We start from the raw sequence: 26,605 nt of genomic DNA, 5'->3' as shown, positions 1-26,605 counted from the left end.
CCAAGGTGGGGCTGCTTACAAAGTGCAGTTTCTCTCTACTGCCCTAATGCAAACTCAATGATATCATAGTAAGAATTATGCAAAAGCATTGGGGGAAAACTCAACCACAGTCCTAGTTGGTTAAATAATTACAGTCATGGAGTTGGAAGGAATTTTAGTGATGATGTAATCCAGCTATCTTAGTTTATGGGTAGGGAAACTGAGGCAGTGTTCCAGTGATCTTCTGAAGCCACGTAGCTAGTTAAGAGCTGGGATTCAGATCCAGTCCAAGCCCAGTGACTTTCCCACTAGAATACATTGTCAGTCTCAGAGCTACCTCACTAACTTCAGGCTAAGTCTGGGTACCATGAATATTAATGATATTGACAAGACATAGCCATAGGCCTGGAGTGTAAATATTTCGCTAAGCAGCCTCCTGCCTCACCATTGCCCTGCTTGTAAAATTCATGCGGGCATCTGCTGTTTCATATCTGTAATTTGTTTTGCTATCCCCTGAGGAGCTGCACGTCCTGAGTACAAATCAGCAGCCTAGTCAGGTATGAGGTAGAGCCCTGAGTTTTGAACTGGGCTCTTCCTTGCAGTTCCCTCCTACCGAGCTGGGTAACACTTCACTGTTAAGAGGCCATTAATTAGTACTAGATTAAAAGTACAAGTACTTAAGCATGCCTTGCCTTACCCAGAGGAACACTGAGACTCAAACCAAGTTTATCCTGCTGATTGGAATAAACGGAGTGGCCCTCTGTGGACTATCTCAGGCCTGACGGTACATTGGGATTGACCCTCACAGTCATTCAGACAGCGTGTGTTCCTCGTCTTTGAGGAAGCCCAAGGCAATGAATAACAATCCCAGCTACTCCAGAGACACTATGAAATTGCTTATGAGAAAGTAGACACATTGATATCATTATTTTTTCTTTTCTTTTGTCTTTTTAGGGCTGCACCCACTGCACCCATATGGAGGTTCCCAGGCTAGGGGTCCAATCAGAGCTGTAGCCACTGGCTTACGCCACAGCCACAGCAGCACGGGATCTGAGCTGCATCTGCGACCTACACCACAGCTCACGGCAACGTCGGATCCTTAACCCACTGAGCGAGGCCAGGGATCAAACCCGCACCCGAGTCCTAATGGATGCTAGTCGGTTTTGTTAACCTCTTTGCCACAAGGGGAACTCCTTTTTTTTTGTCTTTTCTGAACACATGGCACAGTGTCTGGCCCACAGTAGGTATTCAGTAAATATTGAGTGAATCATTATTCCAAAACCTTAAATTCTATATAATTACCCAGAATGATAAAGGAAAAGCAGGGACTTAACAAACCTTTAAGTCATTTGTCTGCCTTTAGTTTTTTTATACTTTATAAAAGAGCTTCTATGAGAATATATTTTATCCAATGGGAGGGTGTTGTGTTAGGAAGACTCAGGTTACTAGAGGGCCCATCACCATCAAGTCATGTAAGTAACAGCCAACTGGATGACTGCGGACATACTCTACATTAGGCACCGTGTATGCACTTTTAGCTAGAGATTAAAGCTAACCCTCAATAAAACTCAACTATATGGGCAAATAATTGCCATACAGTAATTTATACAATAATAGAAACATGAAATAGGTAGTGACAATAAAAAGGAACAGGTAATCAGATTTATTTGGAGACTTATGGCTAGCCTGAGAACCTGTAAAAGAGGAAAGAGAGAAGGTTCTAATTGGAGTGGCTGGACAGTCTAACCCACTCTGTTGAACAACTCCATAAAAGAAGATGACGGCTATCATTTATTGGGTGTGCCAAAATACTGGGTATTTTAACATCTGTCCAGGATACCCATCCTGGAGGCAGGGCTTATTGCCATCATTTTCCAGGAGAGGAAGTGTTAAAGGACTTGCCCATGGCTACTTGTAATAAGCTGGAACTGGAAGATAAGCAATGCTGTAGGTTAGTGGTTTTTAGAAAGTGTTCCATAGATTCATGAATTTTGCAATTGCATATAGGTTAGGCGAGGGGATAAAGCCTGTTTTCCAGGCCCACAAGCTTGCTTCAGCCAGAGCAGCTGCTTTTTGATCTATTTTAAAGTCTTGCATGTAAGACTTTATCTGAATAATGGCATTGCCACTTAAAAAGAGAAAACAACAACTAAAAAAATACCAAAAAAAAAAAAAAAGTGCTGTAATTGAGCAAATTAGTTTCCTGGGGCTACACGCTGCAATGTTGTCAATATGGTAGATAATTGAAAATTGACTGTACTAAGCACAACCTAAACTATTCACATCAAGGGAACAAAAACGTTCAGACCACATTTATTTCCATTCTGAGCCAACAGATACCTGCTACACTTGAGGACCAAGGCATGAGTGTGGTTTGGAGATGGGTTAGGTCTAAGTGCCGAATGCCAACAGCGACAGCACTTCCTTCCAAAAGCACAGGCAGTTAGGAGTCCTGGCATTGTTTATATTAAGCCAGCCTGCAGCACCATTTCTCCGCTGCAAACCCTGTGCCAAAGGCCTCAAACACCATTACTGCCTCAGCAAGTCCCCCTCTGACAGCAAAGATAGATCTCCTGCTGCCAGGTGCTACAACAGATAAAGTGGCTCTAATAACTGGTGGAGTCAATTCGCGATGCATTCTTAATTGGATCAATTTCCTCTCAATTATACAGTCTTTGAAAATCGGATGCAATTTCATAATCAGAACGTGGGGCTTTTCTCCAGGTGAAAAGCACAAGACAAACTAGTTTGACATCATTTTAATTAGCTTCTTTCCTATGCTTTGTCAGCTATCACAACAGAAGCCAAAAAAGCACCACCACCACCAAAAAGCAGTTTTGAGAAGCTTGGCTTAGTAGAATCTGCTCTGTGAAAGCCAGGTAATAGTTCTTTGGCTTGTCATCAGCCCTGCACCCAAAGAGCAAGATATGTTGCTTGTTAAACACCAAAGCCTGAGGAACCTTGTCACAAATTCCCTCACCCACTTCAGGTCTTCCTGAAATCACAAATTCCTTCCTCTTTTGAACTGTAATTATAAGGATAAAGCAGGTGGAGGCTGAGTTTAAAACAGGGTGCTGGTGACTGCAGACCTTGGAGGCTGATTCCATACACAGGTTATGTGGGAGTAGGATCTGGATTAACTTGACATAATGGTACTTTTGGCTGAATGGTGACCTAGGTAGATTCTTACCATCCTCAAAGGATGGAGTGTCAGGTGTGGAAACAAAGCAGCAGATACCACCCCCACCTCCCAAATCCCATATTTAATGAAAAGACACGAACACCAGTGATGAAGAAACAGTTATCAATCATTTAATGCTTGATAGAGGAATGGAAATAAATCCCCAAACCAAATATGATGCACTCACTTGAGGAAAATACAGAATAAGGACCCCACAGTTTTAATGATGAAAATGAGATGTGTCCCCCTCTGCACTGTGTTGGCCCCAGCCTGTGTTGTACAATTCCACAGACAGCTCTTAGCACAGGTCAGTGGAGAGAGGTAGTATGAAAAACGATGAGCTCTAGAGACTACCCAACAGTGTCTTTTCACTATAAAAGCATTTATTTCTGTTTATTCCCATTTTCCTATGCTTTGGCCTAATTCCAATCCATATGCTCCTTTGAAAGGCTAGCAATTTCCAGGCTAAGGCCTTCAATACCAGCCAACAAGGGTCAATCCATCCTCTGTCACTGCCACAACTGGAGACCAATCCAAGATAGCACAGACCCCCCCAGAGCTGAGAGGCCCTGCTTCCCAGAGGGACTGTATGTCTCCCTTGGTGGCACTAAGTGAAAGGTGCTCTGACCCGAGACATCATGCCACAGGGATAGGATGTCTGAAGTGTCACTGAAAGGTGCAGCAGGTCCCACTGGAGCATGCATGCTAAATGCAGCAGAGCTGAAGAGAAAGTCACAGATGGAGTGTATATCAATAAGGGAGGAAATAATGGACCAGAGTGGTCAAAGCCAAAAGAGAGAAAAATCAACAAGGATTCAATACAAGGGCAAATTTCAAATACAGGGGCAAAAGGCTACTGAAGCCCTGGAAGTGTCTAGGTTCTACTCAAACATCGGCTAACCTCATATCGTGTCCTATTTAGGGCAGTGCATCTGTTAAAGCTCTAAACTTAGGGAGGAGATAATGCAAATTAAAACAAACAAACACACTAAAAGAGACAGAGCTTCTAAACTTCTAGGACTAGCCAGCTGGAATCAGGACACAGGCCAAGTCTACGCTACAGTACCACCAACCACCAAGGAATGAGGGAAGGGAAGATGGCTGAGGAGCACAAGAAACTGCTATCACTCAGCCCCCTAAGGGGTAGAATATCTTCTCAGATGGTAGCTGTAAATCTTGATGCAATGATCCCAACAGTCCAAGACCAGCAGCTGCCCCTTAGGAGTGAGGGCGATGCCCACTGGACAGGTGAGCCCCTCTCGGATAAGGACACTATAGCCGCCCCCCTTGGGGAAGTGGAGAATCTCCTTGCGACTGCTGTCAGCCACGATGAGATCCCCACGCGCATCCACACACATGCCGGCGATACAGCGGAAATCCTCGTTCTCTGAGAAGAAGTGGCTGATCTGGCGACCCAGCTGCCCGTCGGGGCCCACAGAGCCAATGGAGAAGCCGCCCTCCAGGTGGTGCTCATTCTGCCGATTCTCCAGATTAAGGCCCAAGCCCTGGGTGAAGTAGACGGTGCCCTCGGTGTCGCAGGTCACAAACTTGGGCCGAACGGCACTGCACAGGCAGCTGTACTTGACCACCCCTGCTCCTCGGTCAACAGTGAAGCACCAGAGCTTTCCACCCTCCACATCAGTTACCACGAACTGGCCGGATGGAAGGGCTGTGATGCCCCAGGGCTTGCTCAACTGGCTCCTGTGACAGGCCACGCAGTGGCCATCCAAGGTGTACACCTTGAGGGAGTTGTCATAGCTGTCAGTCACACCGATCAGCCCGTGGCAGTTCATGGCCACTGAGAGAGGAGTGAGATTGGGCAGATCAGCCCCAAGGAAGCTCAGCACAAAGCTATCGATGCCGCTGGGGCTGCGGCGGATCTCCTTCAAGAAGCCTTTGCGGGTAAAGACTTGTATACGGTAGTTGCCTCGGTCAGCGACCAGCACCTCGCCTTGACCAGTCACGTAGAGGCTGACCGGAAGGTTGAACATGCCTGGAGTGCTGCCTTTGGCCCCCATCTTCTTGAGAAAGAGGCACTGCTGGATGCTGGCGGCTGTCTCGGCTCCCCGCTGCTTAGCAGGCGAGGCCCTCGGGCTGGCAACTTCCTCGGGGCTCATGTCCATCTCTCTAAATGTCACAGAAGTAGAGGCAGCAGAAGCCGCAGCCTCCATGGCCCAGGAGTCTTCCATGTTGACTGTCCGGGGCTTCTTAACCGCCTGCCCGATTTGGAGGGGGCCCACGTGGCCGACCTTGAGGAGCTCCACGTCCTGCAGGGTCAGCTCGTGGGGCAGGCTGGCGGTGAGCTCGGGCTCCTCCTCCTCCGCCGTCTCTTCCAGGAGCGCCACATCCGCCTGCTTGATCTTGGCCAGGAAGTAGTCACAGCGGGACACAGCCTGCACCTCTGCGATGTTGAGCAGGTAACTCTGCTCCTCCACCACTTGACTGTTGGACTTTTCAACCTCAGCCAAAGAGCCTGTGAAGAACTTCCGAGAGCGAGCCAGCTCCTCCTGGACCCGGCGCTCCTCGTGCCCGTACTCCTGGAGAACGGCTTTATACCGTGCCTGCAGGTCCTTGGAGACACCTTCCAAGGCCACCTTCCGCCGCTGCAGCTCCCCCATGAGCTCCCGTAGACGGGCCAACTTCTCTCCAAAGTCCCGGCGCCGCTCCTCGGCGGCCTCTTTGACAGGGAGCGTGCAGTGGCCGGGAGGCTGGTGGTCCGCCTCCCGGCAGGGCTCACATAACACCACGCTGCAGCTCCGGCAGAACTGCCGGGGCAGCCGCCGCCCGCAGGCCCGGCACATGAGCAGCCCCACGGCCTCGCTGAGCCCAGCCGTGTCAATGATCTTCAGCACGGTCAGGTTGTCCGTCAGCTGGCTCAGGCTGGTTATGCGGGTAATCTTACTGCAAAAGGGACAGCGCACGCCGTTGATGCTGCTGGCCAGCAGCTTCTCCAGGCACTGGCGGCAGATGGTATGGCCACAGTGCAGGAGCTTGGGCCGCAGCTGCTCCTCTGTGAAGGACTCCATGCAGATGGGGCATTCCAGCACTTCCCGGAGGGCATCCAGGTTCAGGTGAGAGGCTGCGGCTGCAGCCATTGCTCTTCCTGTGAAGGGGCTGCTAGCACAGCCCAGGACTGAACAGCCTAGTGTACATGCTCCAGAGGGCCAAGTCCTGCTAAAGAGAAAAAGAAGCCATTATTCCCCGCCTCCATGAGTTAACGCACTCAAGACACGTGTAGAGAATGGCTCCCATCACTCATTCAGTCGCTGACTTATTTAATAAGTATTTACTCAAATCCATTCCGTGTTAGCTGACGGTACTACAAGGGGAAACTAAGTGCTGCATGAGTGGGTGAGACTTCAGGTTCTAGAGTCTCTGATACTAGTTATGTGACCTTAAGGAAGTAACTTAAACTTCCCCAAACTCAGCTGCCCCATCACTCACCTATAAAGTTTAAATAATAATGATGTCTACTTTATATGTTTTAGGGAAGGATTAAATAATATGATGCACTTAGTATAGCACTTGGAAAGCAGTATGCTTCCTAAATGTTAGTGATCATTTTTTTTTTTTAAAGTCTACAACTCATACTTTATATTAGGAGAAAAGCACAGAAAAAATACGTTCAGGAAAGGATTATATACAAGGTTCTGCAGGAACGCAGTGAATGGAGGAACAGATTCTGCCCAGAGGAACTAGAGAAGGCTTCCGAGAAGCACACTCCTGAGATGTCTTTAAAGCACAAGGCAATGAGGGATAAAAGCATTTTAAGCAAACATCACTGTGTGAACAAAAGCATGGAGGTTTTTATTTTATTGTGTTACATAGAGTCTATCATGTCATATTTGGGGTCCTAGGAATCAAATACAGAAACAGAAAATTAATGATGTTTAGCTTTAGGTGATCAGCAAAACATTAGGTAGAAAATCACATGTATTTCTCTTTCATCTGTCCTCCTATTTACTCACCTACCAACCTATCTATCTAAGTATCATGTATTGTACTAGATTGATAATAAGGTTTCTCAGGACACAAATCCTGCCCTTCAAATGTTCAAACTTTAGGAAAGAAAACAAGACATGTAGGTAAATAACAGTCAAGACAGAAAGTAATATCATAAACAGGTTATAGACTAAGTCTGACAGAGGTGAAGAGACAGTCACTCCAGTTGGAGGGAAACAGGATTTTGTGAGGGGAGATGGCATTTGATAGGGTCCTGGATAGATGCACAGATATGTGGAAATGGGGGGAAAAGGCTACCAGGCAAAAGGGCAGTCTTAACAAAGGCTGAAAAGCAAGGGAAAGGACAAGAACTTCAGTGTATTAGAAAGAAACTCTCTGAGTGAGTTTCCTCTTCTGTAAAATGAGAATACTGCCATTAGAGGCTAATGCAAGGATTAAATGAGATCATATATGTAGTGTATAAAATTCTGACTTAGCTTAGCACCAAAAAGTTTTAAATAAAATTTAGTTCTCTTTCCTCTCATCCTTAGGTTAAAATTGTAGGAGAGGAGTTCCTGTTGTGGCTCAGCAGTAATGAACCCAACTAGTATCCATGAGGATGCGGGTTCAATCCCTGGCCCCGCTCAGGGCATTAAGGATGGGGTGTTGTTGCCGTGAGCTGTGGTATAGGTCGCTAAAGCAGCTCGGATCTGGCATGGCTGTGGCTGTGGTGTAGGCCGGCGGCTGTAGCTCGGATTCGACCCTTAGCCTAGCAACTTCCATATGCCATGTATGAGGCCCTAAAAAAAGCAAAAAAAAAAAAAAAAAAAAAACATGTGGAAGAATACAGGGGGATTAGAATAACTGGTTTGGAAAGGGAAACTGGGGAATGATTATGTCATCAGAGCCAAAGTGAGACCTGGGAACTTCATTCTGATGAGCACTGAGAAGCAAAGCATGTTTTGGAGCAGGGAACTAAAATGATTAAGTGGAGTGGGGGGAAAGGGCAGAGAAACTAGTTTGGAAGATACTGCAAAACTGCCTGGTGGAGGTTATGGGGAGCCTAAACTAGGGAGCAGGTGGTGGAAATGGAAACAAGATGCATTTGGGCAGTATTCCATAAGTACAATCACCAAGATCTGTCAGCTGAGTGGATTAGGGTGGGGAAGTGGTGGAGCTAAGAAAGCCTAGATGATTTGAAAAATGGCAGTGCCTTATTAGGAGAGTATATTTTGGGCCTGAAACACTCCCTCCTACAAGCAGTCCATGCCATGAATTCTCCCTCCTCCTTGATCCACATATGCTCATGAAGTAGAACCACAGAGATCTCAGTGCCCTGCTGCCTTATGTCAATGTCAAAGTCTATCCCCAAATTAGAAAGGGTGGATCTAGCAAGGTGAGGCACATGGATAAATTCAGCACTTCCTACGTGCAAATCCTACAGCTGCACCTGCACAGGCTCGTGATCTGCAGATGGTCAACCATCCAGGATAAGGAGGAGGAGGGCAAGTTAGCTTGGGTTTTAAGGACAATGCAGCAAGCTGAGAAAAGCTCTGCAAATGTCATCAATTCTTTCTCCACCCACATAGAAGAAGGGGCGTCAGTTCAGAGATACATACTGCAGAGTTTTCCCATAGTTTGCCTTGCCTCACAGTCTGATAAACATTCTGTAGCAGATTTGCACAATGTGCCTTGAGTCAATCTCACTCCCTTCAACTAGAAGGGAAAGAGTACACATCTGGTGCCTACTATGTGCTGGATAGCATGCTAGATGCTCCACGTACCTAATCTCATTTAACCTTCATAATGACCCTATGATGTACTGTTTTTTATGACCCTATTTCAAAGATGAAGAAGCTAAAGCTCAGAAAAACTGGCTCAAGGCCACATGATACAAACATAGTGGAACCGTGCAGTACGGATATCTTTAGCTTTTTTAACTCAATATTACTTCAAGACTTTTTTTTTTAAACTATCGTATAACACAATGATATTGTTCTCTAGACCATACTCTGGGAAATGCTGCCTTATAGCATAGAATTTTCTCCATAATTAAGAAAGAATAATAACAATGTGATTTAGCTGCCACAGAGTAGGTTAGGTTGATTTATTAGTTGAGTGACCCACTCCCACGTGCCATCCCTACAACCTATTATGACTCAAATCCATACCTCAACAAAATAACACATTACCACCTATCATGAACCTAGAAGCTGTGAATGCTGACTTCTTCAATGTCATGGGTCTGGGTGTAATGGTATAGAAATACTGTTAGAAACCCCCACTCAGGATCCATACAAACCTCCTCCAGTTCCAAACCAAGAGCTTCAGTTCTCTCTTCCATCATCTGGGACAACAGACTGAGGGCAACGTTTGGAATTTGGTTCCAGAGCATGTTACCTTATAGTGCGAGGGACATCTGTTCCTCCCAGAACTGGCACTGCACATCAGATAATTCAACAAGTCTGCCAACTTGTAAAATTACCAGCAAATTCTTTCCCAGTTTTCTGGAATATCATACCACCTCCTACAATTAAAAGGCTCCCTGCCTCCCTGTTTAAGCCATCCACTTTAAAAAAATGAATATACTATGCCCACATCTATTCCCCAAATAATCTCAGCGGTCTGCAGCTTCACTAGGCTCCCTTTGGCAGAAGAGAATGTCAGGGATTCCTGTCCTAAAGCTGCCGTGCTTTGCCAGGAAACATGAGTTCCCATCGCTAAAGCATCAGGCACGGAGTTAGCCATAGACCTGGAAAAAGCCTGAACTGTGTCTCCTATTTCCACGACCTGGGAGCACTTCTTTCATCAGAAGCCTAGCCTGATAAGCAGCTATGTGACAGGCAGATACAGCCCCTCTCTTCCAGAAAGATACAGCTGGTCATTACTTGTTAATATGAAGAAAGATTCAGATGGGAAGTCAGTTTGAGCTCAGTTTCCCTGAAAAGACAGATGTGTGAAAGGAACTGTCTTATTATCCCAAGTCTTTAAGTTAGCTGCCCATTTTCTGCCAGTTAAAAACAATCAGAATGAACCCCCCACATGTTGTTTACAATTTTGGCTGCCTTCCTGATACCTTGCATGTATTTCCTGTTGTGTACTTTGCACTGTCAACTCTTGACCCCTCACTTCAACTCACCTTAGTTTACTCCCGCCTAATTCCTTTGATCTCACGCTTAAGCCTCTGCACTCCATACTGATACTAGCCCTGCTGTGATTCAGCTCCAGATGAAAATCCACCCGGTAAGCTGTGTTTTCTCCAGCTGCCCTAAGACTCAGGAAAATTCTATAGTCATACCCTAGTCTGATCTAGCTGCTTCTGGCACCACCAGGCTTTCCCCAGTCCATGATAAAAATAACAAGAGTAAGAGAACAAAAACAAAACCCAAAAAACCCACATACATTGAAATCAGAGCTGGCATCAAATCAGCATGTCATTTACATGTTGTGGGACAGTAGGCAAGTTATTTTAACCTCACTAAACCTGTTTTATTACTTTATAAAAAGGTTATAATGATAACTGGGCATAATGCCTATGAAGTGCTTAGCCTGGAAGAGTTCTCTTGTGGCAGAGCAAGTTAAGGATCCAGCACCAGGTTGCTTCTGTGGCACAGGTTCAGTCCCTGGCCCAGGAACTTCCACATGCTGCAGGTGCAGCCAAAAAACAAACAAAAAAAAGTGCTTAGCCTGGAAACTGGTAGATATGCAATGAAAAATTGCTATGTATGGTATTTCTGGTAACAAGTGGGAACAGTATTAATAATATAACAACTAGTACTAGTATTAACAAAGCACTCAGTTTACAAACTGCATTTTGAAAGGATGAGGAATCTTTCCGTTCATGGCATAGAACAGCACATAAAGATTAATAAAAGAACCGGTCAGCTTTGAAGGAATTTGACTGAGGACACTAGATATCCATGTTAGAAACTTATAGGCAAATGAATTCACAACATCTCTTATCCAGAAAATGCCAAGTGAGACATACAATTAACTATTCAATAAAAAATAGTTTTTAGTTGTAGCAGGAGCAGCAGCTGTGGTGGTGGAGGGACCAATGGCAAAGAATGAACAGGCACTTTTCAAGAGGCAGACAGTACCCAAGATATCAGACAGTACATTTCAAAAATTAAAATTTTGAACATTCCCTGGAGACTGTTTTCCCTGACCTCAGAACCAAAGGATTACAGATGACCTAAGGTTTCAGACTCCACCCAGTGTTCGAATCCCCATCATGGGATAAGTTCTCTAGATGTCTCCATCCCTTTACCTCTGTTAGCCCCTTGGGGAGCTTAGGCTTTGGGCAAAACTGGAAGACTTTAAGCAATTAATTAAACAAAAATCTGTAGTGACTGAACACCTACTATGAGTCCAGCCCCAAGAAAACACTGCAGATATAATTCTGAGCAAAAGCAGACAGAACAGAGCTCTTCAGGTAAAAACTAGAAAACATAAAAACAGTACCTGCATTACCTTTCACAGGGCCCATCCTAGTACTGATGCACTCCCCTGGTTTGACTGGGTTTCTCTTGCAAGGCTTATCACATTTCTTTTCATGACAGCTTTCTCAACTTTATTTATCCCTCCAACATTTGAATAGAATGTTAATCAAAGGCATAACCATCTCCCTGCCACTAATGGTCACTCTCTGGGAGTGGCTAGCAGGACTGATTTTAAGAAAGTCAGTGAGGTCCTCATCTGACACTCACCTAGTTCTCTGGATGGGAGTGGGTTCTGAACATTTGATTACTCGGGGCATTTAAGGTCCCTGGGAACTGCTAAGATAAACTCCATAAGTAGGGGCTTATGAGGAAATGCAGGCATGACCCCAAAGCTGTACCAGTCTGGGACACACACAAAACACTCAGAAGGGCATATCTGTGGGAGAGAAAACTTTAGCTAAAACATGTAGAAGGTAGGTTAAATCCATAATCCAGTTTGCTGGAAAAACATGTCTTCCTCCCAAACCGCAGGACCGAGAAAGGACCCCTTGCATCTTCCACAAACATGTGTGATGCTGCCAGTGTGACTCAAAGAATATAGGACAAGGGGAAAATCAACAGCTTCTCAGGGGACCTCTAACTCATCTCGACCCACTCAACTCTCAGTTCATTTCTCTGCATACAACACATGTTCACTTAATCATGGGATTCTGATTAAAGGATCAGGAAGCAGATCCTGGGAAAGGCACAAGAGAGGATGGGAATTTGGGACAGACTGCTGGGGGGTGCTCAGGTTCACAGAAATTTGTCAAAGCAACATTCAGTCCCCTTCCATCATCACCTTCCTCTCATAATTAAACTACCATTTACTGAATTCCAGGCACCTTTATGTATTATCCCTTATTCCCATAATACCTATGTGAAGTATGTTATTCCTCTTTATAAATAAGGAAGCCAGGCTCAGAGAAGAGGAACCTGACCAAGGTCTCAAAGCTGCTAAGTAGTAGAAATGAGATTCAAATGCAGGAATGTCAACTCCCAGCCATAAAAGCACACCCACTCAAAAGACGTATTACAGTTCCCTAACTGAATTGGCTCCTACTAGCTCCAGGCACTCTGGCTGAGAGGCTGGTAAAGGCACCTGCGAATGATCTTAAAATCTGATTGTTCTACCAGAAGGACCTAAAGGAGATAGTGTCAGAGAGGCAGGGCATCAGTGTGCGTGGACATCACCCACTTCAAGGACCTTGTGAACTCTTGACTGCCAACCACTGCCCTCTCCTGACATGGGTATATGGGCTCTCAAGTATAGGCAACGTCTTTCTACTAAAAATAATGTAATTTACAAGTCAGATCTGGGCTCACATCCCTGCTTTGCCGTGTGCTATGGAGCCTTGGGTAAATCATTTAACCTATTTGTTTTCTCATGTGTAAAATGTGTAATAGCACCTAGACTGTTGTCAGGGTCACTGGCAAGATTAACTGAGATAATGCACATAATAAGTACTCAATAAATGGTAGCTATTCAAGTTTTCAATAAGATCGAGGCTGGTAAGGGCAAGTACTTGTCCAAGATCACCTAATAACTCAGCAGCAGAAGAAGGATTTTGGACTTCAAGTCTGTGATTCCCAAACTGATTGAATTTCTATTGCTCATTTCCTTAGGTATGTGTGTGGATATTCCAGCTAAATCTCTGGCCTTCTCATGCAGTCCTACTATGTTTCTAAACTGGTCTCAGCAATGCTGTAGCTAGTCCTGGAGTTGACAGAGCAAATGCTGTTAGTCTGTCCCATGTTTCATTAGAGATCATTCAGAACAGGAGTTATTTTCCAGAGTATGGATGCCTTCAACCTCAGTCCCTGCTATGAAGTGTTTCTTTCAAGCCAATGGCCTTCATACCTCATGCTCTAGTGCACCTCAGCCTGCCTGCTAACTTCAAACCCTTCTCCTATCTACCCACTGATCCTGGTCTAAGAGCAAATCGAGAATACAGCTCAGGGCTACTCCCTACCTAATCAGATTTATTCCCCTTAGAGTTCAATTTGATATTCAGTGATGCTCACTGGAGAATCCTTTCATTAGAGGGGAATGGGCTGAGATAGAGATAGTTAAGACTAAGCAGGCCCCAGCAAGGAAAAAGCAGGAAAGAGGCAATATACAGGGTTATAGAGATCTGAATATGAGTGTAGCTTTGCCATGTCTAGCTATGGAGCATTAGACAAGTCACTTTCTAAGCCTTACTTTCCTTAAGTGTAAAACTGGATATAGTGGAGCCTACTTAGTAGGGTGGCTACGAAAACTGATTAAGAAAGGAGATGCAAAATTTTTAAATTACTGAATTTTGAGCACTTACTATGCACCAGGCACTAAGCACTCTGATTTACTTCACAATAATCTATGCTATAGGTCCTGTTATTAATCTCATATTACAGATGAAGAGCCAAGCACAGGGAAGTTAAATAACTAAATCAAGACACAGAGAGAGAGAGCGCGAGAGAGAGAGAGAGTGAGCATGTGTGCACCAAGATCTGAGGCCAGGATATCTGACTCTAGGGCACAGCTGCTCAACTTTGGCACTACTGACATTTTGGGCAGGATACTTCTTTGTTATGGGGGCTGTCTAGCACACCTTAATATGTTCAACAGCATCCCTGGTGTCCACCTACTGGAGTACCCAACACCCCAAGTGTGCCAACCAAAAATGCCTCCATACACTGACTAATGCCCTCTGGGGGACAAAAATACTGCCAGTTAGGAACCATTTCTTCAGAACTTGGCACAGGACTAAATGTTCAATACATCTGAGTTCCCCTTTTTTGGTTACTCTCCTGGTCCAAACACCTCATTCACAGAGCCCCTGTAATGGACCTTATGTAGGATTACTTATATCACTGATAAGGACAATAAGACCTGAGAACATGTTCCAGCCATCTCCTGGAGGTCTCACAGACTACCTGTCACCACAGCTTGGAGGGACAGGCAAAGGGGAGCTTGGACAAGACCTTGAATAGTCTCCTGTTTTATGATCCCATTGACCACTCTCTTCTCCCAGGCCTCCCACTTTCCGCAGGTTCAGGGTTCAGAGTGAAGTTAGTGGAAGAGCCATGGCAGCCTCACAATAAGGGATCTGCGGTTAGTAAGTGAGGGAGAGTCCGCCCCTCACAGGGAAAGCCAGGCTCCTTCAGGAGCCCTGATCTCAGACTTAGGACTTTACTGCCAAATGCCTGAACTCTACTAAACTTCATATACTCATATACAGTGTCATACATTACTTCTAGGTCCTTGGGTCCCCAGACCCTGTGCTTCCCATGCAGAGACTTCAAGAAAATGCCTTTAGCAGCCCGACACCAATCCACAACTCTAGTCAGTCTCTTCATTCTGACGTCCGATTGGTACATCTCCACCCTGCCTTTCAGCTTTTCCTAACCCCATCACCAACTCAACACAGAATCCCAGCCTTCTGGGCTCTATATGGCACCCCCCCAGTTCCTCACTCATGTGCCCAAATCTCTGTGACCTGTTTCCAAGTCTCTGTGGCCTTCAGCCCTGCATCACACCTTAACACCCCCATCCCACACATTGGATCTGTGCACTCCCTCAATCTCAGCCCCCCTCCCCTGCATTCCATCAGGACCCTGCCCCTGCCTTTAATCCATGCTCCTTCTTCCTTTACCCACCCCCGTCATGTGTCACTTCAAAGCTTAGCCAGGCCTCTTCTTTTTCTAAGGAGATGAGACACAGCTTCCCACTGATCTCCCGCAAGAATTCAGACCAAATTCCACTCGGGAAAACGCTTCCTCCCAAGCAATTAGGTTAGTCCTGGACCCTGCTTCCTCTGATCTCAGATCTTTCCCCCCAAAGCCTAATGCCCCTGGATTCTCTCAAATCTGAGATTCTGCACCTCAAGTCTCATCAGGGCTCCCCAATCCCTCCATATTTCCGAGATTCTGCACCTCGGATCCCTCCAGGGCCTTGAGATCCCCTCCCATCTTCCAGATGCCGCTGCACCCGTCTCTCAGGGCCCCACATTACCTCATACCTCCCAAGATGCTGCACCGTGAATCTTCTCAGAGCCGCTAGCTCTCCGCCCCGGCGGCACCTCTTCCGAGCTCCTCAGCCCCCTCGAAGCCCTACTGAGCCTGCCCCTCACGGCCCCACCCCCACCCCGGTCCTGCCTCTCTGATCCGGTCCCCAGACCCTGCCGTTATGCCTCGAACCGGCCGCCCGCACAGCTCCCGCCCAGCCGCTCAGCCGCTGCCAGCGACTCGGGCCACGATCCCGCGTCCCCCACCCTCCATCCCGCCCCCTACCTGACCGGCCGCGGCTCCGACGCGTCCACCGCTGCCAGCCCACCCGCCCGCCGGCCTCTGCGCACGCGCGGACGCGCACGCCTTAGCGGGAGCCAATTCGCAAAGCCGCCTGTCCGTCACTACGCCCCGCCCCCCGAGCCTGGCTGGGGTTTGTAGGCTGGCGGGCCGAGCTCGCGGCCCAGCCGTTGGTCGCGGCGATTCTTCGGGTCAGGATTCAGTGCTTTAGAAATACGTAATTCTGATTTCTGTCCCCATGGTAAGGTTAGAGGAAATGAGACGAAGGAGGCCCACCCAAGCTCACGCAGCGAGTCGGGAGCTAAACCAGAACTCATATGTCTGGCTCCAACCTGTACGCTAGAACGTGGTCTCCAGGAGTGGTCCTCAGCCAGTGGCCTCTCTGAACCTCAGCTTTACCGTCGGAGAAATGGGCCAAAGAGAGAATCGAGCTTTCACTGTGGGGCAAGCACAGAACCAAACACGCTTAGAAAGGTAGTGCTTCGGGCCCATAGTTTGCCTTGTGACACACCGCAGCCTAGAGTTAAGTTTATATGATGATTGATCTCGTGAAGAATTCTTACACCTACTCAGCTGGGAGGCCCACAGCAGAGGTAGATAGGGGAACACGCTGAGCCCCTGTCCCTGAATTTGAAGCTACCCAGGTCAGGCTTTCGGGGAGCCAGGAAAGGGTAGAATCCTTGCAGGAGAGACAGAGTCTAGCCTATGGGCTGGCGGCGTTTGGAGCCAGCCATACAGTAAAGCTTAGGAGAGTATGGGCTTGGATTTGAAATCCTGGGTACGTAGCCTGACCCTTTCACAATGATAAAACAGCAAACAAAACCCACAGAACCAACATCTTTGAGCACTTAGTGTCTGGCTGAGCTTCACACTTCACAGGCATAGTTCACTTAATCTTCATCAAAACCCTATGAGGTAAGCAGCTGATATCTGGGTAGCTAAATAACAGAGCCACTTGTTCATAAGTATAAAGCCCAGACTGGACTGATTTTGAGAACCCAGCCTCTTAACTGTGTTTACTCTCTCTGCCCATTTCTTTCTTTCTAAGTGGAGATCAGATTTGCTCTAAGGATTAACTGAGATTGTTAATATATAGTGGTTTGCATTTAATTAAGGGTATGCTCACTGCGTTCTCAGCGAGTACCAGGACCTGGGACGTGGTGATTTCTCACAAATCGCATACCAGGTTTGGCTTTTACTTACCCACTTCCCTACGATCCTCTCTAGTGGGCTGTGAACTCCTTGAAGGACAGTGCCTGTTCATTTTCATATCTGTTAGCACTGTGCCCAGCAGAGAAGTTGCTGAGTAAGTGAGTCAGATTCAGAAATTCGACCTTAGGCAAATCACATCCCCTGTCTGACCTAGAGTTATTCCAGCTGCAAAATGATTCAGTGAGGTCAATCAAGTGAATTTGGACCATTTTTTGAACACTGACAATATACCAGGCACTCCTTAGTTATTGCCCTATGTCACAATTAATCTTCTCAACCAGGATTCAAGTAGGCATCAGTAGTTTTATCTTACAAAGGAAGCAGCTGAAGCTCAGCAAGATTAAATGGCTTGCCTAGAGTCACCTTCTGGGAAGTGGCAGGGCTGGGGCACAAACCCAGGCCAGTCAGACCTACCACATGCTCCAAACCACCATCCAAAAACTAGTCATATTATACAACACCAGCTATCTTCCTCTTTGTATTGAGGAAGTTTTGTTTTAAAGCCTCAAAAAAAGAGAGAGGATGTTTAAGAATTCAAGGAAAATGGGGCAAGTCATGCCTGTCATGACCACAGAGCATGATCCTGTTAAGGCGTAGATGCTCAGATGAGTTGTTCTGAGCGGCACTGCCAGCAAAAAGGAGGGATTGTCCTCTGCCTTGGGTTTCTGCTGTGGTGGATACTTAGTGCAACCAGAATGACAAGAAAGTTCTCTGGACGGAAGCCTAGTGTGTTTCTACCAGCCACTGTGTTGCAGCCAGGGAAGATGGGGGAGCCAGTGTCAAACCGTTTCTTCCCAGCCTCAAGGCCTCACTTATACACCTTCCATAGACTAGGTGGGGAGTTATCACCCTGTCTGATGAAAACCAAAACTCCAAGCCCCAAATCTCAATTCAGGACTCATATTTTTGTACTGACCTTTCCCCTGTCATAGACAGGAACTAATAGTACTCCTGACAGCCTGGGGATATAGTCCAATCATGCTTTTAAAAAGCAATAACAGAGAGTTCCCGTCGTGGCTCAGTGGAAAGGAATCTGACTAGCATCCATGAGGACACAGGTTCAATCACTGGCCTCCATCAGTGGGTTAAGGATCTGGCATTGCCCTGAGCTGTAGTGTAGGTCAAAGATGCAGCTTGGATCCTGCATTGCTGTGGCTGTGGTGTAGGCCAGCAGCTACAGCTCCAATTTGACCCCTAGCCTGGGACCTCCATATGCCAAGGGTGTGGGCCTAAAAAGAAAAAAAAACAAAAACAAAACAGGAGTTTCCACTGTGGCATCTCTGCCGTGCCAGAATGCAGGTTCAATCCCAGGCCTGGCACAGTGGGTTAAAGGATCCGGTATTGCTGTGGTGTATGTTGCAGGTGCAGCTTGGATCTGAACCCTGGCCTGGGAGCTCCATAGGCTGTGGGGTGGCCAAAAAAGAAATAGGAAAGCAAACAAAAACAACAAAAACCTTTTCTTTTAAAACCATTTGTTTGCCTTTTTTTAAAATGTCCAGTTACTTACCAGTTAAATTAATTACCATGCTTCCCACAAAATCTCAGGCTAAAATAAACACCCTGAGAAAATGTACTTATTTCAGTCCTGTGGCTTTGCATACCCTGGGCACATTATTTTCCTCATACACAGAGACATTTTTAAAATACTCTTTGTGGAGTACTTTAAATATCCTTCATTCATCAGAACACTGTGAACCAGCTGTAATAGAAAAAATAAAAATCATTATAAAAAAATCCTTCATTCAGCGTTTAACCATAATGGTTTTTTTTTTTTAATACAACTTTTAAACCACCTGTATCAGTATCAATTTTCTTAGGCTGTTGTAAGAAGTGTCACAGACTGGTGGTTTAGCACAGGGGAAATTCATTCCCTCACAGTTTTGGAGGCTAGAAGTCTGAAATTAAGGAGGCAGTGGGGCAAGGCTTTCTTTGAAATTTCTAGGGAGGATCTGTAACCAAGCAGGACCCTATGGGGCCTTCCTGGAACAGGACCCTCCTCACCCCCATGGCCTCCACCTGCCTTTTATCTGTGGAAAAACTTTAGTCAAAGAGTAAATTTAATCAGAGACACGAAAAAGGGCAGAAGGAAAAGTGTCAAGTAAAACAAAGTGATAATAGTTCAGCCCTCAGAGTCAAGGACTTTTGCTTCCTCCTCGGGCTATAGCTAATATTTGAACCATACCTTTTGAGCTGTTTGCCAAATACTGAAACCCCCACCAAATGGAAAGAGTTAACTCTGTGCTGCCCACAAGCACATAGACCCCAGGCCAGTTGGAACCAGGTTGATGATGTTGACTCCTGATTACCTCATCACCAGCCAATCAGAAGAGGGTCCATAAGCTGATCACATACCCCACAACCCTCCTCCCTCACTTTGTCTTCAAAAACCTTTCCCTGGAAGCTTTGGGGAGCGCAGGTCTTTTAAGCACTAGCTGCCCTGGACTCTTTGCTTTGCACCCCGCAGTAAACACGGCACCTTCCTTCATCACAACCTGGTGTCAATAGATTGGCTCTGCTGCTTGTGGGCAAGCTAGACCCAAGGATAGTTTGGTAACAGATACATGCCTCTCTAGCTTCTGGTGGTCCCAAGTGCCACTTGGTTTGGGGTAGCATGACTCCAATTTGTCTATGGCTTCATGTGGTCGTTTTCTCCCTGTGTGTCTCTGTCTTCACATGGCATTATCCTCTGTGCCAGTGTCACCTGAAAAGAAAAAAACGCAATCTAAAAATTGAGACTTGAAAACAATCCAGCGGATAAAACGTGAGGACTTACACCTGGAAGACAGCCTCTCAGAAGGCTTGAGGGATGGCTCCTAATAGGTAAGGTGGGAGCCAGGATATATAGAAGTTTGGGAACCAAAACTAGGTAGTTGGACCGTCAGTCATTGTATTGCATTTATTATTATTATTAAGTCCATCGGTGTGTAGTAGAGGGCTTCAGAATCAGAGAAACCTGGGTTTGGAACCCCAGTTTCATCCATCTGGAAGGTTATTTTGGGGAACATACTAAAAGTTGATTGGAGGTAATGCTTGGTAACTTGTTGCACCTGACAAGCTGTATAACCTTGGACAACTTACTTTACATTAGCCTTTCTGTGTTTCCCTTTCCACCCCTGCAAAATGGGAATAATAATAGTTATCTTCCTCATAGTATGTTGTAAATGTTATGATTTAATAGAGCTAAAGTTTTTAGAGCACTGCCTGAATAAATGCTCTGTGAACATTAGCTATTGTCATTATTATTGTTATTTTGACAAAATGTTCTCTTTTCCTTCCCATATTAGCAGCTGAATTCTGAGGAGAAAGAGAAAGGTCTTGTTTATGGAATATAGGGTAGACAGTGGAAGGAGTTAAAACTCAAATATATCCTAACCAAATTTTTCTGAGTCTGGAGGTTTTTAATTGCTAGAATTTTCATGGAATAATATAAAATGATATATCTCTATATGACTTATCTACCACTGAACAACAATGTACCCGCAAACTTTGTGGTTTAAAAGCACATGTATTTCTTATCTCACAGGTTCTGTGAGTCAGGAACACTGAGTACAGCTTACTTAGAGCCTCTGCTTCGTGGTCTTTCATGAGGCTGCAATCAAGTTATTGGCCAGGGCTGGGGGCTCACCTGAAAGTTGGGGAATGATTGGTTTCCAAGATCACTCAGGTAGATGATGGCGGGTTTTGGTTCTTTAAAGGTTGCCAGCTTGAGGGCTTCATTTCCTTGCTGGCTTTGGTTGGAGACTGCCTTCAGCTCCTCGCCACAGCAGTCTCTCCAGGACAGCATATTTCCTCCAAACCAGCAAGAGAAAGGTCACAGTCTTCTGTAAGCTAGTCACAGATGTGACATCCCTCAATGTGGCTGTATTGTGTTGATTAAAAACAAGTTACTGAAGTGGACAAGATAGCAGGCAGTGTAGACTCTCTGGAGGTAAGATCATCATGGGCCATTTTAGAGGCCCATCCTTTTCACTCACCGCCCTGCTCTCCTTCTCCCCCCTTCCTCCCTCCTTTCTTTTCTCCCTCCCACAGTCTTTTATTCTACTTACATATGTCTGTTTGTCTGTCATTAGTTGACTTTCCGCTGAAACTCTGACTCTGATCTCTCTATGCCATACTCAGTCCCTGTGTTTCTCAGTCTAGCCTACACACATGGCACCTAGTAAGTATTTGAATCTGATTTAAATGTACAGCATAAAAGAGCATTTTAAAAGAACCAATTTTGGGAGTTCCTGTCGTGGCTCAGTGGTTAACAAATCCAACTAGGAACCACGAGGTTGTGGGTTCGATCCCTGGCCTTGCTCAGTGGATTAAGAATCCAACTGTGGGTTAAGAATCTCATCGTTGCCATGAGCTGTGGTATAGGTCGCAGATGCAGCTCAGATCCAGAGTTGCTGTGGCTGTGGCATAGGCTGGCGGCTACAGCTCCGATTGGACCCCTAGCCTGGGAACTTCCATTTGCTGTAAGAGCGACCATAGAAAAGGCAAAAAGACAAAAAATAAAAGAACCAATTTTGAAGTTCCCATAGTGGCTCACTGATAACAAACCTGACTGGTATCCATGAGGATGTGGGTTTGATCCCTGGTCTCTCTCATTGGGTTAAGGATCTAGCATTGCCGTGAGCTGTGGCATAGGTCACAGATACGGCTTGGATCCCATGTGGCTATGGCTGTGGCTTAGACTGGCAGCTACAACGTATTCATCCGCTAGCCTGGGAACTTCCATAAGTATGCCGTGGGTTCGGCCCTAAAAAGACCAAAAAAAAAAAATCAGTTTTATCCATCATCTTAATATAACCTTTATATCGGTTATATTTATGTAAATATTTACCAAGTTCTCTTTTAATCTAATTGTACATACATATGAACATGCTGGGTCTCCAACAAGTGTGTTTTTTGTTTGTTGTTTGTTTTTTCCTAATATGTTTTTATCTTAATATGGAAATATGTTTGAAATCTTTTTTTTTTTTTTTTGGCCCTTATCGTTGTCAAACTGGCTACATAAGAATTTGTCATGCTTATCTTTGAACAGTTAACCATCTTGAATAAGACTGCAGAAATGGTCTTATACAAGGGGGGTTTGTGCTTTCTTTAGATGTATTTCCTTGAGCTGATGGAAACATCTGGTTTAGGATTTTGAGTCTTGCTTTTAATATCCTACACATTTCTGTGCATTGGCCAGACTCAATTGATAATGGTTGGAACTGGTATGGATAGTCAAAGTGTGATGGAGTTAAGTTTGGGTAAGTTTGGGTCCGCTTGCCCACAGGCAGGGCAGTAAAGCCAATCTGCTGACGCTGGGTTGTGGTGAAAGAAAGAGCAGTGTAGTGAAGGGAAGTTTGTGGCAGGGCTCTAAGTGAGGACTCCAGGTAGTTCGTGCTCTAAAGACCTGAACTCCCCAGTGACTTTCAGTAAAAGGTTTCTTAAAGACAGGGTGAGGGAGGGGGTTTGTGGGGTGCATGATCAGCTCACGGACCTTCTAACTGGTTGGTGGTGAGATAATTAGAAGTCAACATCATCAGTTTGGTTCTGACTGGTCTGGGTTTATGTCCTTGTGGGCAGCATACAGTTAGCTTCTTCCACCTGGTAGGGGCTTCCATATCTGCCAAACAGCTCAAAGGGTGTGGCTCAGAATATTAGCTCTAGCCCTTGAGGAACTAAAGGTCCTTGACTTTGCTTAAAGGCTAAACTGTTATTATTTTGCCTGGCTTGACTCTTTTCTTTCTGCATTTTCTCACTTCTCTGATTAAATCTTCACTTTGGAACTTGGGGAAGGCCTAGGAGTCTACAGTTTTTCTACCTACCGACAGGAGACCATGGTGGGAGGGTCTGTTCTGGAAAGGTCTCATAGGGTCCTGCTAGGGTTGCAAAAGATCATCACTAATCAAACACTGACTGAGTAGGTACTCGATAAAAGTTGGTAGCATTGAAGGCTTGCTCAGAGGACATTCCCTGTGCCGTGTCCTCAACCTCAACCTGGCTCACTGCTAAGTGAGGGCTACTGGAAGCTTCCCCATGGGCCTTATTTCTACTCAGCCCCACGTGTCAAGCCCAGTTCAGATCGCCTGGCCAGCTTTCAGATATCAGCCAGCTTTCTCTTTATGATGGCTACCATTACCCTGTCCATCCATTGGTGTCTTTTAAGACTGGGTGGCAGAAGGCTAAGAGACAATCTCCTTTCCCCATCAACCCCACCCCTCCACGCACATATTTTCATGTCACTGCTAAGCATTGTTCTAATTTATTCTAAAAGTAGAAAAACTGGATTGCATTTGTATTTTTTTATACATAATACACGTGAAAATACGTTTAGAAGCAAACATCAGAACAATTCATAATGTAGATGTGAAAAAAATCACTCCTCATTCTGTTCCCCAGCAGTAATTGCCTTTACTGATTTTGTGTAATCTTTTCGGCATCCCACTTTTTTCAGTGTTTTATTGAGAAAAGTACACATACGAGGAGAAAAAATGGCTTAACGAATCCCTTTGGGCCCATCACCCTGCAAACACATTGTCAATACTATGTTGGCAATTTTGCTTCAGCTATCCTTCACCCTCAATTTGCTTTTTTTGTTGCTGGAGTCTTTTAAAGCAAACCCCAGATAGCCCATTATTCCTCTTGTAAATACCACAGTATGTGTCCCTAACAGATAATTATTTTTTTAACATAATTTCAACACCATTATCACATCTAGCAGTTCATATTCAAATTTCCTTAATTGCTTCAAAATATATCCTTATAATAGGTATGTTTAAATAAGGATCAGAATGTCGACGTTATACAAGGTCCCCTTTAATCTGAAGTAGTTACACCTATAATCTTGCCCATGCCATTATTTCTTGAAAACATTGACTTTTTTTTTTTTTTTTTTTTTTTTTTTTTTTTTTTTACCCCCCATGGACTCTTGTAGCATGATGAAGACTGTACTCCTCCTTCTCAGGATGTTTTACATGTGTATGCACAGGGACCGGAATTCTATCAAGATAGAATGACCAATGTGTAAAAGAACCACATTTGTAATGTAGCAGTGTATGTTCTCCTTTATTAATGACGAGATCTAGTAAAGAGCCTAATAACTATCATGCTTTTTAAGTAGTGTTGAATGTAAATGTTTAGAACTATTTGTAATGAGATAAATATATGTGTATTCAATTGTATCAGAGACCTAGGAAGTGCTCTGTTACTGTAGTTTGTTGCCTGCATTCATAATTTAAAGTGCTAAATTGCATTTAAAGTATACTGAAAACAAAGACGTGTTTTGTTTTTCTATAAAAAGTTATAGACCATTGAATTCTATCTGTAGGTCTAAGAAGCACCAGCTGTAGTATACAGGCTGTGCCATATACTTTCTATGGCATCATATCAAAGGCACTTAATGTTTGGTTTTCTGCTTTTAGGGATGTTAGGTTTGATTAGCAGGTTCAGGTGGTACAAGTGCAAACTATTCATTAGACTATTTCCCATCAGCCTTTGTCCTGACGATTTTGGGATCCATTGATAATAGCTGTCAAGAGCTTTTTTTTTTTTTTTTTTTTTAATTTTTTTAATGGCTGCACCTGCAGCATATGGAAGTTCCTGGGCCAGAGGTTGAATCTGAGCCACAGCTGTAGCAATGGATTCTTTAACCGACTGTACCAGGCTGGGGATTGAACCCATGCCTCTGCAGCAACCTGAGCCATAGCAGTCGGATTCTTAACCTATTGCAACACAATGGGAACTCCTAGAACTATTATTTTATTAGAGATTGCAAAATGGTAATTTTCTGTCATTCCTCCTGCCTGTATTAACTGCAAGAGTTCCATAAAGGAAATGGTGGTTACCCTGAAATCTGGTTCATATAATAACATCTTTGATTCCTATAAAATTTTCAGAATGAGCTGGTCTCTTAGCCATTCCTGGTGGTGAGCAATTAGGTTTTGTGCATTTTTTTTTTTTTTTCGTTTTTGTTTTGTTTTGTCTTTTTGCCTTTTCTTGGGCCGCTTCCTGCGGCATGTGGATGTTCCCAGGCTAGGGGCCTAATCGGAGCTGTAGCCGCTGGCCTGCACCACAGCCACAGCAACACTGGATCCGAGCCACGTCTGCGACCTACATCACAGCTCACAGCAACACCAGATCCTTAACCCAGTGAGCAAGGCCAGGGATCAAACCCGAAACCTCATGGTTCCTAGTCAGATTCATTAACCACTGCACCACGACGGGAACTCCTGTTCATTTCTTTTTTGATTTGGGTTTTGGCCTTGGTTTTGATTTGGTTTTGACTTGAGGGACAACATGAGTTACAGGAAATTTATTTAAATGATCTGTTTTCACACATTGTAATCATTGTCCACTTTGTCCAGTTTGTTTAATGTTAGGCCAGTGTGAGCTCCTCTAAATTGGCTTCTCTGTCCTTTTGAAATGACCACATTGGTCTTTGGCAGCTCTCTTGGTTTTTGGCACAGTAAGCTATCCCAGGTTCAGCTTGTACCAGACCTATCCCAGACTTGGGAATAAGGAGTTTTTCCAAGAATGTTTTGTTCCTTTTAATGGGAAATGGTATTTAAAAATGAGAGTCTGGGCATTAAGGGTATTTATTGCCATTGGGTTATCATTCTTTCCAGACCTTTTCTGTAGACAGAGCTCTGCAATGTTTATTTTTTAAATGAGAAAAAGGAATCATAAGCATATATGATTTCCAATAGAAATTTTAGGGTGCAGAAGTCTTCTCAACTTCTTTTGAGTTTATACCTGAATTGTCTGTTTCTTATATTGAGAATCTTCGTTCCTAATGATAGTAATATAGTGGCTTGTTTGCTATAGCCCTCAATATACCCATCACAGTTTCCAAGTAGCAATACCAATATTACAGCTAGCAGTACATCCATTAAATCTACTTTAAAATCTATTTGCAGAACATTTCCTCTTTGGACTACTTCTCACTAAGCATGTAAAAGCAAAATACGTCATTTTAAAGCCTCTCAGAATAATTCTCTCTGTGTAGTTATACCAACACTTTGATATGGCTGATGTATATTTTTAAAATTTGCATATGACTTGTAGAGATGGTGTTTGTCTGTCTTCTTTGATTAAAAAAAATGTTTAGAAATTTATTGTGGTTCCAAAGCTAAAACTTACAAAGCAAGATTCACTAAAACCTTTGACCCTATTTCCTTGATTCCCCCAGTAGGTAACCATTTTTATTAGTTTTGGTTAATTGTTTCAGTGTTTCTTAGTGAAAAGAAAACTCTAATATAGATATAATATGTATAATATATGTTATATCAATCTATTGATATAGACATAATATAAAGACAATGTGATTTTATCTATCAATCTATATGTGTATATCTTTATAGTTGCCTTTCTTTCTGACACAAAAGAAAGCACTAAAAATATTGTCAAGTACTTTGTCTTTTCCAGTTAATAAAACCTATTGTGATTACTTCATATCACATATAAAGATTGTCCCAATTCAGAGTTCCTGCTGTGGTGCAGTGGGTTAAAGGATCCAGCACTGCTGCAGCTATGGCTCAGATTTAATCCC

General features: G+C 44.5%; 2 protein-coding genes across 16 annotated transcripts in view; one reads left to right on the top strand and one right to left on the bottom strand.

Annotated features, from left to right (window-relative positions):
- ASTN2 (astrotactin 2) overlaps positions 1-26,605 on the top strand; it is a 915,211-nt gene that overhangs the window by 670,496 nt on the left and 218,110 nt on the right. The window contains exon 1 of one of the 9 annotated variants that reach the window (XM_021074522.1): positions 19,025-19,902. The exons of 6 other annotated variants lie outside the window; for them this stretch is intronic. Coding sequence is in view for 1 of the 3 variants with exons in the window: in XM_021074513.1 (XP_020930172.1) it covers positions 20,722-20,746 (25 nt within the window). In the remaining 2 variants the exon portion in view is untranslated. 2 more of the 9 variants (XM_021074513.1, XM_021074516.1) reach the window with 2 other exon arrangements.
- Positions 3,270-18,760, bottom strand: TRIM32 (tripartite motif containing 32). 7 transcript variants are annotated; one of them, XM_021074548.1, is made up of 2 exons: positions 18,590-18,760; positions 3,270-6,334 (listed from the first exon to the last, which is right to left on the bottom strand). In XM_021074548.1, the coding sequence occupies exon 2, from the start codon at positions 6,253-6,255 to the stop codon at positions 4,297-4,299; it is 1,959 nt and encodes a 652-aa protein (XP_020930207.1). In that variant the 5' UTR covers positions 6,256-6,334; positions 18,590-18,760; the 3' UTR covers positions 3,270-4,296. The 7 variants fall into 7 exon arrangements, with proteins under 7 accessions (XP_020930207.1, XP_005660438.1, XP_005660439.1 ...); XM_005660381.3 differs by lacking the exon at positions 18,590-18,760 and adding an exon at positions 15,856-15,947; XM_005660382.3 differs by lacking the exon at positions 18,590-18,760 and adding an exon at positions 15,856-15,921 and having other exon boundaries at positions 3,270-6,331.

The sequence above is a fragment of the Sus scrofa genome, chromosome 1, assembly GCF_000003025.6.
Source record: "Sus scrofa isolate TJ Tabasco breed Duroc chromosome 1, Sscrofa11.1, whole genome shotgun sequence".
NCBI classification, from domain to species: Eukaryota; Metazoa; Chordata; class Mammalia; order Artiodactyla; family Suidae; genus Sus; species Sus scrofa.
Note: the sequence above shows the minus strand (reverse complement) of the source record. Positions and strands in the feature narration are given on the sequence as shown.